The sequence below is a fragment of the Oncorhynchus tshawytscha genome, linkage group LG11 (assembly GCF_018296145.1).
Source record: "Oncorhynchus tshawytscha isolate Ot180627B linkage group LG11, Otsh_v2.0, whole genome shotgun sequence".
NCBI classification, from domain to species: Eukaryota; Metazoa; Chordata; class Actinopteri; order Salmoniformes; family Salmonidae; genus Oncorhynchus; species Oncorhynchus tshawytscha.
Genome location: NC_056439.1, coordinates 30,896,328 through 30,913,956, shown reverse-complemented (window position 1 = coordinate 30,913,956; position 17,629 = coordinate 30,896,328). Strand labels below are relative to the sequence as shown.

At 43.5% G+C, this 17,629-nt stretch overlaps 1 protein-coding gene across 2 annotated transcripts in view; it reads left to right on the top strand.

The window, feature by feature from the left end:
- Window positions 1–17,621, top strand: part of LOC112261728 (inositol-tetrakisphosphate 1-kinase) — a 40,400-nt gene extending 22,779 nt beyond the window's left edge. For both annotated transcript variants that reach the window (XM_024437315.2, XM_024437314.2), the window contains exons 5-11: window positions 3,159–3,276; window positions 10,017–10,115; window positions 10,639–10,679; window positions 11,245–11,410; window positions 13,394–13,461; window positions 13,586–13,748; window positions 14,340–17,621. In XM_024437315.2, coding sequence (XP_024293083.1) covers window positions 3,159–3,276; window positions 10,017–10,115; window positions 10,639–10,679; window positions 11,245–11,410; window positions 13,394–13,461; window positions 13,586–13,748; window positions 14,340–14,674 — 990 coding nt within the window. In that variant the 3' untranslated portion in view covers window positions 14,675–17,621. The remainder of the gene's footprint in view (window positions 1–3,158; window positions 3,277–10,016; window positions 10,116–10,638; window positions 10,680–11,244; window positions 11,411–13,393; window positions 13,462–13,585; window positions 13,749–14,339) is intronic.
- The last annotated feature ends 8 nt before the right edge of the window (window positions 17,622–17,629 follow it).

The window sequence follows — 17,629 nt, the reverse complement described above, 5'->3', positions numbered from 1 at the left end:
TTAGTGGGAACAGTTTGAAATGAATGTGTTTTGAAGTGTGAGGTGTGTGGTGATGGTTGCTGTGTGTTCGTTCTTGTGTGGATCGATCTGGCAGTGCTTTAAAAGGTGCTAGATGCGGTCTCCATCCATGCCACCCTTCTCTCACCCTCCCCCTCCTCCTCTGTTTCTGGATGACTCAGAGGGCTCTGCTGTTATCGTGTGCAGAGTCACGCAGTCACGCCATCCTCACTGCCAGGGACTGAGACTACGCTGCTGACTGCTTATTTGGAAAGGAAAGATGGGGATGTTCAAAAGGGACAGATAATCAACAGAACAAAATGCTTCTCAGATTTTCTTAATGTCACATCAGCACGCAATGTTCAGTTCCTTTCTTTTATGCCAATTTAAAAGTGGGGATCAATCAATTAAATTTATTTAAAGCCTTTAAAAAAATATATATATGTTTTACATCAGCTGATTTCACAAAGTGATATACAGAAACCCAGCCTAAAATCCCAAATAGCAAGCAATGCAGATGTAAAAGCACGGTGGCTAGGAAAAACTCCCTAGAAAGGCAGGAACCTAGGAAGAAACCTAGAGGAACCAGGCTGTGAGGGGTGGCCAGTCCTCTTCTTCAAGCCTATTGTACCTGTCAATAGAGCCCGTCAAGGACCCCACCTCTTGAAATGATATCGATCTTGGCTGCAGATGACTAGCATGGTTGAAAGGGAGGGTTGGTTAACAACTGTTGATTTTGATCTCCACTCCCTCCTGTAGGTATTTTATGACTCAGAATATCCCCATCTTGCTGTGTGAAGGCATAGCAATAATTACTATCAGAGACGCTACGCAGCAAAATTACAAGCAGTTGGCAGGCAGGTTTTCTTTCAGGGAGATTAGAATTGAACTTTGACCCTGCCACTGAACGTCACATATAGCCTTGCATTTAGTCAGTCCGTCATTCAGTGGCATGGAAATAAACAGCATTAATGATCAGACCTGTTACTGCATCCTGTAGTTTAGGGAATGAGGACTTCATTGTGGAAACATTGCCCAATAGTTTGCATACCTTCTTTTGACTATAACTGAATTAGATGTTCTCTAACTGTGCAAGGCTTTGTTTACATCTTAATGGGCATCAACCATATCCTGTGGATTTAGGTGAATGTGGTATTATTTTCTTTAGAGGACTTCTAGGGGGAAATACCACAACCGCCTTCTATTGCAAAACAGGCAACCACAGCTAGTGCTTGTTGATTGTGAAGAATACCATCAATAAACACTTGGACTTGCATGGCCTTCAAACATAGGCCTATGAATTGGGTTATACATAATTCATATGTTGGTCCGTTTCATTTGCATATGTACAGTTAACTGCCAAAACAAAGGAAACACCAACATAGTGTTTTAATAGGGTGTTGGGCCACCACGAGCCAGAACAGCTTCACTGCACCTTGCCATAGAGTCTGGAACTCTACTGGATGGATGCGACACCATTTTTCCACCAGAAAATGTTCTGTTGGTGGTGGAAAACACTGTCTTAGGCGCCACTCCAGAATCTCTCTTAAGTATTCAATTGGGTTGAGATCTGGTGGCTGGGCATCCATGGCATATGCTTTACATTGTTTCATGCTCATCAAATAATTTAGTGACCACTTGTACCCTGTGGATGGGGGCATTTTCATCCTGGAAGAGACCACTCCTATCAGGATAGAAATGCTTTACCATAGGTTGAAAGTGATCGCTCAGAATGGCTGTGTATTTATTGGTGTTTCCCTTGCCCTCTGGTGCCTAAAACCAACGAGTGTGCTCACATACTCCCTTAAGCCCTTCGCTTGAAAAACTTTTAAAAAGCGGCAATAGTACCGTTTGTCCATTTTGAGACACCATAGTATACAGTATACACTTCCTCATAATAGTTGAAGAAATCTGTAATTTAATTTTGACTTTTTGCTGATGAGATCTTAGTCGTGTAATTTTTACCTCTAGCTGAGATGTTTGGTAAGGTATTTCTCAGTGAAAAAATGTGCATGTAAACAAGCAATCTCGTTGAATGACAACAGACTTTTATGAAGAATCGTTACTGTTGACCAATTACAAACGAAGTGGCATAGACTTCGGCTACCGATTTTTGGCTTGCCTTGAAGAAGAAAAAATGTGTGTACACGAATGTCGTCATATATGGACAAAGCCTTCAGAGCTGTTTCAGCTGGGAAGTATGCGGTCGCCTTAATGGGTTGAGAGGACCTAAACCATGCCAGGAAATGCACCCCACACCATAAGAGCCGCCAGAACCCTCATTTACGAAAGTGTTTCCTTTTATTATGGCAGCTACCTATAGGTTGACGTCTTTCTCCATTATTACCTAGCACACTCTGCCACACCCACATCACCATGGAGGAATCCACGGTCTGTCCCACCCTTTTTTCTCTCACACACATTTGTAGAACATTTTTTACATGTTCTTTTAAGCAAATTGATGGCCAAAATTCAGAGGAGTTGTCAGTTCTTTTAAACCACTGGAAGATTGTTTTGGCTTTAGTTTTTGATGGCAACATGTTTGTCTTATTTAACCACACTACCGTTTTGATCAGAGCTGGCAGGAGTCATACTCAACACAGATGGATGTTCAGTCTCTAGGAAAATAGATTGTGTGTAGGCAGGCATTTGTGTGTGTGCGTGTGTTTGTTAGGCTACATTAGAGGGGGGTGACTGTTTTGCATAATGTTTAGGCCAAAGCATCTGCCAGTGTTGAAGAGTAGCTAAAATACTGACATGATGACAGGCTGGCAGGAAGAAGGACTGTGCAGAGAGGTGAAAGTGGAGAGAGTGTGAGATGGCTTGGAGAAGAGGATGGAGTGTAGAGACGAGGAGGATAGAGAGATGGGGGTGTGGTTATATAAATCAGGAAACCTCACGCTGACCTAGCAGCTTGCCATGCAGGGCACAGTGATGATGACACACCACAACACAGTGGGCATGAAGGAATGAGCAAGGTACCAAAATGGAAATACACATGAGCCCTGTCCTACTGTGAGGTGTAAGTGTTGCACAGTGTCCAGACTGTCTACATTAGCTGTGATGTGTGCTCCCTCATAATCTCCCGTGTGTGTGTGTGTGTGTGTGTGTGTGTGTGTGTGTGTGTGTGTGTGTGTGTGTGTGGCGCCTCCTCCTTTCAGGACTACATTGAGGCCCACCCTGAGACCATCGTGCTGGATCCCCTCCCAGCCATCAGGACCCTGCTGGACCGCTGCAAGTCCTACCAGCTCATCCACAGGATAGAGGACTGCATGCAAGGTAGCCACACATGCAGCACTGGCACTGCCTCTCACTGGTATGATTTAACTCCCAATATACCCAGTGCCACTGCCAGTCCTAGACCGCAAAACATCCCATAGGAGTGTCTACGTGGGAATTTTTGAGTGAGTTATCTGTTTTCAAGGATTGGCTGTGATAACAAATCGTTTTGATTTAATTTCTGAGAAAGTGACCAGGAGATGGTGGTATGATGTATTTCAGCGGTGGATCGTGTCACCCTGTAGTTGTGCTTCCTACCAGGTGCTTTATGCAGGCACATAACTCCCACTACGACAGCACCATCCCTCCTCTCTCCCCTCTGTGAACCTCTGGTGAACCTGGCTCCTGCCTCTACCAGAGTGTGTATTGGTTCCAGTGATGGACTAAAGCTGTATTAGCTAGAGGAGGCTGTCATCCAGCAGGCCAGCAGCACCTAGATCTTCTGTCACAGGAACCATATGGTCCCCAGTGGGCTGGCTGTGTAGCCTGTCTGGGTCCAGAGACTGGAGCAGAGCAGTGGAATGATGGCACATTAACAACAAAGCTTTTCTCTACTGTAAACACACATGTGACTCATCTGCTGTTCATTTACTGAGAACATGGCATGGGACATAAACCTGGAGCCATTACATGAAAACCCTTCTGTGCACGCACCAGGTGGAGAGAGAGACAGAGACCGAAAGAGTGTGTGTATGCATGTGTGCCCACTTGAGTACAGATTTTTGTGTGTGTGACGTGTACTGTACACGTGTGTAGTTGTGCAGTGCTTGTGGGTGGCATGTTCAGCTACATGGTCTTACACATCGGACATGGTTGGATAAGGGGCCTGCTATAATGATGTGATGCATCTGCTATTGAGTGACTGAAGTGGTGAACCTTTTGAATACTCTGATGCTGTGGTTTTCACCCAGAAGATTCTGGAAGGTTGGACTGGGATGTTGAAATGTAAACCGTCAGATCGCATTACAACATGACAAGAAGAAAACTCGTGAATTAAAGTGTTAGTTTCTGTAGTCAACAGTGCTGAGCGATTGACCGAAATGTAGGTTATTCTTTAGTTTTTTTTAACTAATTGACCATCGGTTAAGTTATTAGAATTCCATTTAGCTCGATGTGCAGTTTATTTAGAGAAATCAGTTCAAGTCTGAACTGTGCGATGTAGGGAATTGTAGTTTCCAACAGGCCAATATTCTACATAGTTTAGTGCATAAAAGTGGTAATTAACTACAATGACCATAATCCTTCGCTTGGCTGCTTTAACTTGTCCGCTCTGTGAGGAGCAGGCACTGAGAGAAGAGTGAACACTTAATCGAGAGGGATAGAAAGCAGTTGCTTCGCGAGCCTGAAAATACATGAGCTAAGTGATTGGTAGTTGGTATTCAGCAGTCATAAAAGTCATCAAATAAAACACATTTTTGATTAAGTAATGTGAATAAATTATGCCGTAATGGTCAGTCATTACCGCCATGGGACTTTTATTGTTTTATTCAGTATTACAACATTTAACCCACATAATGCACAGTGCAATTAATGTAATACATTTTTTTTTACAGAAAACCGTGATTTATTTATTTTATAATCGAGCCAAAACCAGTGACCTAAAATGACTCCGCTCTGGTCGTCAACAACCGTGGCTGGTGCTGGTGGGAGCATGGAGAGGAAAGGAAGGGAGGGTTGTTGTAGCAAAGATTTTATATTATATTGACAAGATAGTTGTGACCGCTCTAACAATGGAAATTAAATGCATGTCCTCGAAGGTGGAGGCAAGATCAGGTGGGACCATTCTAGCCAATGAGAGGGCAGATGCGCATTTGAACAACAAGCACAATGCTGATGTACAGTTGGTGCGTTTACTTATCAATGCATTCGTAACAACCGAACCATTACGGAACTTCTGTTTGACCAAATAAGCCTCACGTAGCAAATTAGAAATTCAATTTTTTTTGTTCACCAAATTTGACACTCATGGACCTCTACAAAAAATTCCTCACTTTGTGATCTTATTTTCGTGGATAGATTTTGTCTGGCGTGAAACCTCTTCTCCTCTTCCTGTTTGGTTGTAATGAGAGTGGAAAGTCCAAAGTGCACACTCTGGCACGGCCACTTCCTCCTCCTTATCAGTGGAGACCATGTAGCCCCAGTGCAGTGCTGGCTGCCCAGTACGAGAGGCTGCGGAGAGCCTTCCATGGTCAGAGGGCTGCCTGAGTGGCTGAGAATAGTACTCAATGGGAGGAAACACTAGAGCTTTGTGCTTGTTTGTGTGTAAGCTGATACATGTTAAACTTCTATAACTGTACTTGGAGATCAGTAGACAGCCCTGTGAAATGTTTGCCTAAGAACACAGGGGTTGCCTAACTACACAGGGGTTGCCTAACTACACAGGGGTTAGTCCTCCTGGTCCCATTAGTCTCCTCTACACCACATGACTCATTGTTCCGCTCATCAGCTTTCCAGAGTGTTGTCGAAGTCTGTTTTGGCAGGGCGGTTGTTTACTTTAGGTGGTGGAATCCACTCTTTTCCGTTTAGAAGTCAGCCTTGCTGCCTCGATATTTCACTTGGTGTTTGTAAAGATGGCAACAGTCGTCAGGCTGTACAACGTGAAGGATCTCATTCAGGGTGCTCTTCGTCTTGGTATTTCTTTTCCACTTCAAAAGAAAGGGACTGGGACTAGGACACCCTTAAATGAACAGATGTTTTTGTGGAATCAAACTGAACCAGACTCTTGAGGTATTTGTTTAACCAGATTATGGTAGTGCTTTTTTATGTGGGGAGTATTTGGTGTCCACATAAATCTAATGTTTCTGTGGTTCAAACGCGACCAACAATAACAAGTGTCCTGCTGATGCAATAAGTCAATCTTTATACAAAGGCTCATCAGATGAAAGAAAAAGAGCTGTGGAGGGACTGCTGAGGACCGCACAGACACATCGAGGCCCATCCCGAGCACAGAATAGTCAGCATGGGCTGAATAAAAACCACTAAGATTGATTGCCTTGCTTACATAGACTGCCTTTAAAGCAGTTCACTATTACTTTATGGACCTGTTCGGTTCGATTGATCTGATGAAGTTAATCAAGACGTCAGCGGAGGTGCTCTACGACGCCGAGTTGAAGATGTTGTTCTCTCACAAAGATTCATGGCTAATTTTATTTTCACTGTAAACTCCTTACAGCGGGATATGGAGAATTATGGGTTTACTTGCAGGGCACACAGAGTTTGGAGTTCAATTTGAAATATTGAAAACATCCCTGGTTTGGCTCTGAGCAAGGGAATAGAAGAGGAGCTGGTAATACTAGGAATGTAGCCTTAAATAGCAACATTTAGATTTCAATCTACTGTTAACACTGGACTTGTACCAGTATAGGCCTACTTGGTAATCCTTTGATAATGCTGATAACTTTTGCAAAGAAAATGTGAAGGTCAGTTTCACCTGTGGCTGCTTGCCTTTATAGAAAGAGTTCACCAGTGTCCGGTATGAACATTCCAATCAGCCAGGCCTCCTTAAGACTGTCCTGTTTTTTCCTTTAAGGATCAAACCCTATTGATAACATCCTTTTAAGATGAGAATCTCTCATTTTAATTGGGTGTTTTGTCATGGTAGTATTGGGTCTGGTATAGTACTGTCCTACTCCAGATCCCCAAACTCTGAGCGGTTCCATAGCGTCAGGCCAGCCAGTAGTGTATGCTGTCTGCCTCGAGTCGGACTGACGTCCCGTAAACGTCTGCTGAGTGCACACAGTGTTTAGACAGAGGAGGAGATTGATCCCCTGCACTAAGAGCCAAACGGCCAGGGCCAAGCACGACGCCAACGCATAACACACAGACCGTGTGCTTCACTCACCATCCTCATATCTCCTCTCGTCTCTGTATCTGGGCCTGATGCTTCCAAGTGGGCCTTTTTTTTTTTTGTTGCTCAAGTCACGATTCACAGGTATGGGAACATGTGATGGCGGTCTTTTGGGATTTAAAGTCTGTTTTTGTTCTCACAGATAAAATACATGTTGGGTCTTTGGATTGTTTTTGAGTGACGTTAGTCCGACATTACTATCCCCTCCCACAACAACAGCAGTGTGAGAGTGAATTCTGAGCTCAGCTCAGTGGGGTGATGGGTAAACCCTCCAGGCCTCTGTCTCACTCATCACGCCACACTCCTAGGCTGCTGCCACATCTCCATTGATGGTCACTGACAGAACAGGAGCACCACAGACAAATACAAGTTAAGGAGCACAGAGTACAATCACATTTTGTCTTGTATTAACAATCAAGTGATGTTTGTTTGTGCCTAGGTTATTTTTTAATGTGTGTTTAGCTACCTTAAAATCAGTCCAAAAGCGTTCTATACTTACGCATTTCTTTTAACTTGTATTTCATTAAGTTTATCCTTCTATTGTTATTAAATCTTCTGCTGGTAATTTATTGCTTCCTTTTTGTTGATTATTCTAACAAAAGACAGCCTGTTTTTAAGGTTTTGTTTTGATAAGAACCTACCCTATCCGTATTAGGGGATTGTGATTGGCTACATTACATATAGGTCAAATCACATGCTGGCAAAATGGGAAGCAGACCCATGGCTTTGACACCTTGGTGATCCCCCTACTTCCTCCAATCACTCCACCCCTCCTGAGTCAGCTGCTCATGACTGCCTGGGTGATCACTCCCTGACTGGTCTGAAGCGCAAGTTATCTTGTGTAGTGTATGTAAAGATGGTGGATAAATGAAGTTGTTTACTGTTGAATAAAATATAGTTCATTGACTGTGTATGAACCAGAAAAGTGAGATTTGTCTACCTTTTCTGTATTTGATGTATGCTCTCCACATCCACAATGTGATCATTGAGCTGTGTGTCTGTGCAGCCTATCTGCGACCACAGCTCAGCAGCATTCAGTGGTATAGCCACTAGCCAGTGTAATACAGTCCTGTGGGCTTCTCCTGACCTCAGCACAACTCACCGGAAGCACCGACATCACATTGCCCACACAAGACAAACACTGTAGTGTTTCTATTGTGTTTTTGGCATCAGCAGCAATATGCCAGCGCTTGGTTTGGCCCGGACACTGATTTTCTGTGTCAAACGAGCTGCCTTATCTCCGATAGCCAGGAAATTACTGCAGAGCCCCAGAACTTTAATATAGCAGAGCTCCAGACTGCGACCATTTAGTCACATTTTGCGACCCTTTGACTTGGCTGTGCAAGTTAAAACTATGATTTTGGTCAAACAGTACACCTAAAATAAAGTGCTTTAATTTCTGCTATGAAAGAGCCTACCCTGCCCCTGCAGTGCCCGTTTTGCCGTGGTCGGCCGGCCGGCTTCTGTGGCCCACTCCCTCTCCCTCCAGCTGTGGACTCTTTTAAAAGGGTGAGAGAAATGCGTTATTTAAAAATAAGTTGTGGGTAAAACACTAACACAGTTTTGAAAACAGGTATGCTGTTTTCTAGCTGAAGAGAGGAGGGTTTCAGCTTTATTAGGGGTATTATTATAATCATATCATGAACACCTTTTTTTAAATAACGGATGTTTCTGGTATGTCTTTGAGATGTGGCGCACGCAAGCTGCACATTGGCCATTTGCAAAATCAGAAAATTCTGGAGCCCTATTTTGACAGAAAAATATAGCAACAAAAGCCTAATTGTCAACCCAAAATTAATGTCAATCACTGGTTTATGTTGCAAATACTTCAATCATACATTCCTGCTGGGATGTGTTTGACGATTTTATTTATTTAATCATACTATAATCACTCCGTACTATTTTTTTTCAATAAAGCACCATGGATGACTTTTTTTGAATGACTAATTTGATCTATTGCGTTACGCCAGGAGAACGTTTTTAGGTCCTTCCAAATAATGTACTGGTGCCACCAGTGGAAAACGTTAGTCTGGATCGCTGTATCGGCTTACACGAGGGCAGATTTACTGTGTTCTACCTGCAGGATGTTTGTCCGTCATTTCCTGGGATGGCAGAACCTCTTACTTCAAGTCTTATGAGAGGAGATGGAGAAACAGCCACCGCTGCAGGCCACTATGTAAACAATGAGAATGAAGCTCTGATTCAATTCTCCAAAGTGCTACACAGTCTGGGTGACAAGCACTCCCATCCTGATTTTGGAAGAGCTGTGGACTTGTCTGGTGTATGTTGTCTGTCGGTCTAGTAGTCTTTGTTGTTTTCTGTCTGGTCCTGATCTATGTGTTGTCTGGTGCTGTGGCGTCTCTCGGCGGAGCAGGCCAGACAGAGTTGGCAGCTTTCTTGTTTATTTATTTGAACAGGAGCCTGTTCTCCTCTCTACCTCCTCTGCTCCTACCTCAGGTGGCAGCTGTGTGTTTTGGGGTTCCCTAATCCAGCTGTATAAAGGAAAGCAATGACACACAGGTGGTGTGTTTGTATCTAAAATTAGGTGGCCTTCTGCCTCTGTTATCAGATGACAAGTAGCTTTCTTGTCGGTGTTTTGGCTGTGTGAGTAGGGTATGTTTGGCGTCACAGGTATAAAAAAAATATATAAAAAAACTAGCCATCTGAGAGAATACGTCAGTCAGTGTGTTTTGAGTTTCTGTGTGCGTGGGAGTCTGTTCTTGGATAGTCAGACTGAAACAAAGGACTTCTGAATGACACGCTTAGATATTATTTTCCTTCAACAGATTCTCTGATATTAAGATGGGGGTTTCCTTCCTAGTTCCTACTCTCTTACTCATCTCCTTTCCTTCCTCTGTCTACCCTCCCTCTCTTCATCTCCCTTCCTCACTAGATGAGAGAATCTGCTCTCCCCCGTTCATGGTTCTGAACACAGAGTGTGGTCCAGATACACTGGAGAAGATTGAGAAGCATGGACTCACTTTCCCATTTAGTAAGTCCCTCCCTTTCCTGTTTGATAGAGGAATTGTCACTTGACCCAGATGATTACACAGGGTCCTTCCTCCTAGCTTTGTAGGGGTTGACATTAGGAAACAATTTGTAGTGGGGGGGAAACTGCCTCACTACAACTACCAACAACCTGGTTTTAGTATCCACACATTAGCTACACCGCAATTAGTTTATTATTTAGGAGAGTGGTGTGGTTTAATCCTGATGTTACTTTTCAGTGTTGAACTATAAATATCTTGGTTTAACTTCTCAAAGTTAATTTTTAGCTTAATTATTTTCAAACCCTCCTCTATTTTTAAGCCACCTTGTATGTCCAATTTACCTAGCTTTCTTGTCTGCAGACAGCCATTTATGGAGAGGGGCTTTTGAAAGTTGTGGTCAGTGTAAAAATAACCCGCTGTCATCTTGTGACGGTCATGTTTTTTCTCAACGGATGCCATTGGGGAAGTGTGGTTTCCTCACAAACATTTTCAACCTGTTCTTCTTCCTCTCTCTCCATCTCTCAGTTTGCAAAACACGAGTAGCCCATGGAACCAACTCCCACGAGGTAAGCGTCACCAGGGTCATGGTGGGGAAGGGGGATACCTAGTCAGTTGCACAACTGAATGTATTCAACTGAAATGTGTCTTCCGCATTTAACCCAACCCCTCTGAATCAGAGAGGTGCGGGGGGGCTGCCTTAATCGACCTCCACGTCATCATCACCTGGGGAACAGTTGTTGGTAAACTGTGTTGCTCAAGGGCAGATATTTTTTTACACCTTGCCGGCTCAGGGATTCGAACCAGACCTTTCGGTTACTAGCCCCAACGCTCTTAATCGCTAGGCAACCTGCGCTTAGGGTCACAGATTAATCACACCCTCGATCGTTAGCTAAATCCCTGTAATCCATTAGTGTCTCTAACTAGATAATCATTTAACACATCAAACACTCTACAGTTCTGTCAGCCCAATCAATAGCCACTTCTCTGTTTGCCCATATGGTTAACATTCATACATGTTTCTGTCATTGAACCAGTCAAGTCAGTGGAAACGTGTTAGATGGATGTTATGGTATATGGACAAGTTTATGAATGAGATGAACTGTATTGATGACCTCTTCTCCCTCTCCACAGATGGCCATCATCTTCAGTGAGGAGGACCTGAAGGATGTGAAGCCTCCGTGTGTGATCCAGAGCTTCATCAACCACAACGCGGTGCTCTACAAGGTGTTTGTGGTGGGGGAGTCCTACACACTGGTGGAGAGACCCTCCCTCAAGAACTTCCCCGCTGGACCAGCAGGTGAGGAGGACCCAGGAGACTGTCTATTTATGGGCACACAGCGTGCCATTTCTGAGGAAAGCCTACAGCACTGCTGTCCTCCTAACAGGCCCAATAAAATACCTCATAAAGGCTTTTAAACATCTTCAAGACTGGACTCCCACTCTCTTTAAAAAAAGGGAGTGCAGTGGATTTGGTTGTTTATAAATGTTGGTCAACTTGTTTTTTCTTTAATTGATTTCATTCTCTAGAGGAAGAGCATGGTGTACAGTCATATCGTATTCCTGTAAGGCAACCAGTTGTTTTCGATACCAAACGTCATGAGGCAATCAGAGCATTGATTAGGCTGAAGTACTCTGAATGTGGCCCTTTTCCGTGACAGAATAAGCTGCACCATTTGCATCCACTACAGTAAAAGCCCTCATGCAAACCAGTCTGGGCTTCAGTGGAATCGTCGGCTTTTACTTTCTGAAAGAGACTAGGGTCATCCCTGTGTGCTGCAGCACAGTGAAACATGCAGTAAAGTGACCTTCTGAAAGAGACTAGGGTCATCCCTGTGTGCTGCAGCACAGTGAAACATGCAGTAAAGTGACCCGACCTGCCACACACGCACCACACCTATCTATGCTACCGTATACACAGAGTGCCGTCCAGGGCGTTGGCCAGGGCGTTGGCCGGATTTAAAACAAACCCGCACTATATATAGAGCAGACCAAATGGATTATAAACAAAGGGAGGTAGAGAAGGGAGGACTGTGTTAAGTAAGGAGAGAGGGGTTGGGTGTTGTGAAAGAGGGCCTGGTGTCAGAAGATAAGGTCCCATCCCACTGCCCACGCTCCCAGCAGAGGTGATATGTGCCTAGGGGTCTTTCCTTCAGCTTTCCTGGGAATGATTTGTGTAGCTAACGCTTCCAGTATTACCACACCCTGGTAGTCCGAGGCCCTGGGCTCGTTTCGGACAAAGTCCTGCTTTACTTCAATCCTTCCTCACCCTCTCCTTTATAAAGCCATCGCTTGGTGTTAGATTGATTTCCAGCCCTACCCAATGTAAAGGGAGTAATCCATTTGTCTTGTTAGAACCTCGCTACAAGGCACACATTTGTAATCATTGTTTGTTTTTGCTTGAGGGAAATCCCTGCGCTGAGTCAGACCAAATTACCAGCCATATCCCTATTACCAGCTACATGACTGGTAATGGGGATATACATTGTGTACAAAACATTGTTGAAACACACAGGAAACTGTTGAGCGAGAAAAACCCAGAAGCATTGAAGTGGATTTAAAAAGTGACCTCTAAGGGTTCATAGCTGTCACCTGGTCAGTCTGTCATGGAACAAGTCCATAACGTTTAGTACACTCAGTTTTATTAAGGCCATTGAAATGGAGTGATATAATGGTCATACATCACTGTAATGTAATGGTCATACATCACTCCAAGTAGGAGTTGTGTGCGTAAGATATGTATTTTTTTGCCAGACATTGAGTTTATTTTCATGTGTTAAATTATCCAAATTCTTCATTAGGCTTTACTTTGGCTTTAGTGTTTGTTTTTATAATGATTAGAGATGGTTAAGATAATTGAGCAGCACATGTGGATACATGTGAGGAATGAATGGATCTTGCATGCTTGTTGGAGGGAATAGAGCACCCCTGTAACACTCAAACAAAAATATTATTCATGGGATTTCTGGTAAAGTAATCTTAAGGACACATGCACGCAAGGCCAACGGCAGCTAATATACACAAGCCTAGAATTTTTTTATTGCGCGGTATCTTCCCATTAGTGCACTTGAACTTGAATGTGATACTGGTACCACTTCATTCATTGTTTATGGCTGCTCCTGTGCCTTTGTTTCCATCAACCAGTGGACTTTGCTGGACATTTGTCGCTCAAATTAGTTTTTGCTACCTCCTAGTGCCTGAGATGAGAACTGTACACCCATAACAAATAGTTCAGTAGAGGTAATGTGTCATCTGACTAAAGTACATGTTTTCTCCATTACAGACAGAAAAGCAATTTTCTTCAACAGTCATAATGTATCAAAGCCAGAGTCCTCTTCAGACCTGACCTCTGTAAGTACAATACATTAACATACTTAAAATCACTCAAATCAAATCACCTATATCTGTTTAAAACCAGTGTTATTAAATGCCCCTAGTTCAGTAGACTCAGACTTTAGTTTTCTTCCTGCCACAGAGGGACAACGTGGAGGGGGTGTCCCAGCCACCCAGTGATGATGTCATCAGAGAGCTGTCCAGGTCCTTGCGACAGGCGCTGGGCGTGTCCTTGTTTGGCATCGACGTCATCATCAACAACCTCACGGGCCAACACGCCGTCATCGACATCAATGCATTCCCTGGTGAGTGGTTTGTTCCTCTGCCGTAGGGAGTAGGAGTAGATGTGTGTTTCTGTTGAAGTCTACGATGAATGGGGATTCATACTCAGTTTTACCATCTCTACGAGTATGTCATCTCAAGTCTTTGAGAGATTGCTTTAAGGCATTGATAGCCTACGTGACATGGTCTTGCTTGGAGACGGAGACTAGGTGTCTCGGAGAGAGTAAGCTCAACAATGATGTCATCAGCAGTCTTAAATGAGCATTGAGCACGCTCAGAGGCGAGTCTAGCATGCCTCTCTTGACTAGGGCCGTCGCTATGGTAACAATGTTCTCGGGTTGCACTCTGTTGCCACCTTTGACGGTTGGAGTGTGAGGAGAATGGTACTGAGCTAATCCCTACTCTCACAAACATTCACCCTTTGTGCCTCAAGGACAGAAGCTAGGCAGTCAAAATAAAAGCAAGAAGTCCTAAAATAACTACAAGACCATTTTATTCTTTAGTCTTTCATTCATTTACCTCTACTGTACTGTTACCATCAGCTGCCCTCTGTATTGGAGGTGGGATATAAGCATCGGTAAGCCATGTCTCAAGGCTCACCCTCTTCTCTCCAGGTTACGAGGGTGTCCCAGAGTTCTTCAACGACCTCCTGACCCACATCACCAGTGTGCTTCAGGCTCACTCCCCCGACAGCCCCCCAGCCAGTGGGCAGCCCAAAAGCCTGGCATCCAGCCATACCCCCATCGCTACGGTGCCCACAGCCCCGACCCCGGACTCCCCAGGCTGCTGCAGCATGCTGGGGAAGGACGCCAGCAGCAGCCCCTGGATCGTGGAGGGGGATGGGAACCTGAAGGGCCCCCGCCAGAGACTGGGCTGTAACTCAGCCATGTCCCCCAACTTCCAGCAACACTGTGTGTCCACGATAGCCACCAAGGCTTCCTCCCAATGACTGCCATCCTCTTCCCCCTTAGCCCCCACCCTGTTCTAACCGTGAACAAAAACATATGATGATAATGGTGATGATAATGAATAATCATAATAATTATGATATTAAAGTATAATATATCTGTAATCTAAAACCAACTTTTTCTATGTAGATCTTGATGGTGATTGGGTCTTTGATCTTTTCTTTTCTGCCTTTTGGATTTTTTTGTTTGGTTTAATAAGACTTACAGTAATGTGAACTTTTGGGAACTCTGCTTGCTTAGTTGCTGATTTAGTTTCTCTCTGTGAAATCTCTGTAATCAAGTGGGCCACATGAGGTGGTTGGGGGACTAGCCATGTCTGACCTTTGACTGCAGCAGTAAAGAAAAGGGCAATTAAACATATGCTCCAGGCACACAGGCACGTTCACACATTTCCTGCATTTAAACTCACTAGTGATGTGTGTCTGAATGCCACTCTGTCATGTGTTGTTAGGGTAGAAGGGATTTATGGCTAGAGGATTGTCTGTATTCTAATTACTCCTCCACTGGTTTGGACCAGCTGCCTGTGCTAACTGACTTAAAGCGGAAGAGCCCACTGTCATTTCCAAAGTTGCAAGAAAGTCATTGGGATCTTGGTGGACATTAGATTAGGGCGATATCTATCGTCTTTTAAGGTATACCGGTATGGATCCTCATACCAGTATGGATTTTTACAAAACCGTCTAACACGTCAAACTCATTCTACGGAGGACCGAGTGTCTGCAGGTTTTTGCTCTTCCCTTGTACTTGATTGATGAATTAAGGTCACTAATTAGTAGTGGGGTGGCAGGTAGCCTAGTGGTTAGAGCGTTGGATCAGTAACCGAAAGGTTGCTGGATTGAATCCCAGAGCTGACAAGGTAAAAAATCTGTCATTCTGCGCCTGAGCAGGGCTGTTAATTCACTGTTCCCCGGACGCCGAAGACGTGGATGTCGATTAAGGCAGCCCCCCCCCCCGCACCTTTCTGATTCAGAGGAGTTGGGTTAAATGCCGAAGACACATTTCAGTTGAAGGCATTCAGTTGTACAACTGACTAGTTATCCCCCTTTCCCCTTGTGAGGAACTCCCCTCACCTGGTTTTCTAGGTCTTAATTGAAAGGAAAAACCAAAAACCGGCAGACATTTGGCCCTCTGTGGAATGAGTTTGACACCAAAGGTCTATAACGAGCTGTTGATACAGTGCTATATAAATGAAAATTTGGGACTACTTCACTATCAGTGTTGTCTTAGTTTGGTTGTCTATATAACAATCAGCATGGAGAAATGTTTGTTGGTTGCCATCCTAGGGTCATGCACTACTCAAAACATATTCAGAACTTTCATTATTCAGAAACTAAAATTCTGCCAAATACCGCCATAGCATCAAAATCGGGAAAGATATTGTGATAATATATATTGGCCAAGTTGCCCAGCCCTACATTAGATACAATTTAAATTGAACGCTGTTTACTTTCTTGTGTGCCATCTTATTGGCAAGGCTCTTGTCATGTCAATTTCATAGTCTTCACAACTACAGAAAACAGAAAAGATTTTATATCAAGATATATGTAGCACGAAAGTCTGAAAATGCCTGAATAATCCTTTTGATCACACCTGATTATAAACATTTGTCAGCAGTAAAAGGGGGAAAAAAGAAATCTCTTCATGTGACCAAGTTAAATATGGAATGTTTATAAAGGCCTTTGAGTGTTTATGTCAGATGTGGTTGAGGTTTATACAGGTGTTTTATGCAAGTACTAAGAAGTCAATGTCCCTGCTTCTCAACTTGATTTGCGTTCCTCCAGCTGAAAGATGAGGATCACATTCCGTTTGTATATGTGGGTGTTTTCGAGAAGAATTCCAATGCTTTAGTGAAAATAACCTGACTGTCACACAGTACTGTTTTATGGACTTGAAATGACTGGACACAGGAAACTCTCCCTCCATTACGACTCAATGGAACGTCTGGGCCTCTTTAAAAACGGTATGTTCAATTGGTATTGAACACACTAAATCGGCAAGTTTATTTTTGTGACCATTAAATTAATTGTTCTTGATTACAATGCTAAGGATATTTTTGTTTGTTTTTACTTTCAGCCTTATTGACAGCAGACTCCTGCACCTATTAAACAGTGAAACACCCTGTAGTCCACCTGCTGCTCTCTCTTGTATAGCTGGTATCGACAGACGCCAAACTCTCTGTATGAATCCTATTGTCCAGCTGCTGTGTCCTTTTGAGGTGGCACAAAATAAGAGAGAACATTAATTTGCTCCTAATGTTCACTGTGAGAGAACCATTTAGTTTTTACTTCTATTTGACTGAAATGTAAATGTTAACATCTTTGTCATGATTTCCTAAGAACAATTTATTTAGCGATTTTATGGGGGGAAATTATTTTTTTATTAAATGGAGAGTGAGCAAGTTGAAAAACAATGGATGTTTGACGAGTAGTGAAATAGTTTCATTTGCCAACCAACTATCTTCAGAACTTCGAGACCAAGCAGCTTAGTTGCCACTGTCGTCACCCTTAGTAAGCATCCAGTTGAAGTGCAAGGAAAAGAGTACAGGGCTGCCAACTCAATGTAAAAACAATAGGGCATTTACTTGAGCACAGGCTCTTAGTCCTTCAGCATGTACGTAGAATAAGTAGGCTAGCAAATTGAATCGACACAGAGGTTACTTAGCCCCAATGGCCTAGTGACAATCTAAACCGTTTAGCCATTCCACCTGCAGCCCTCCGGGACTAGCGTTGAGTAGCAATGCTCCTAAAGCCTTTCCTAGTGAAGACACAGATCCTCAACCCTGTAAAGTGACAAAGGAGAGGATGTCTTAACCAAGCCATGCCCAGTATGTTGTGAAAACACTGACATTTCTGTACACAACTATACTGTGTCTCGCATTGTTTTTCATTGTGCTTCTAAATGGGAAATAAATATTACCCCTACTTACAACCTTTATC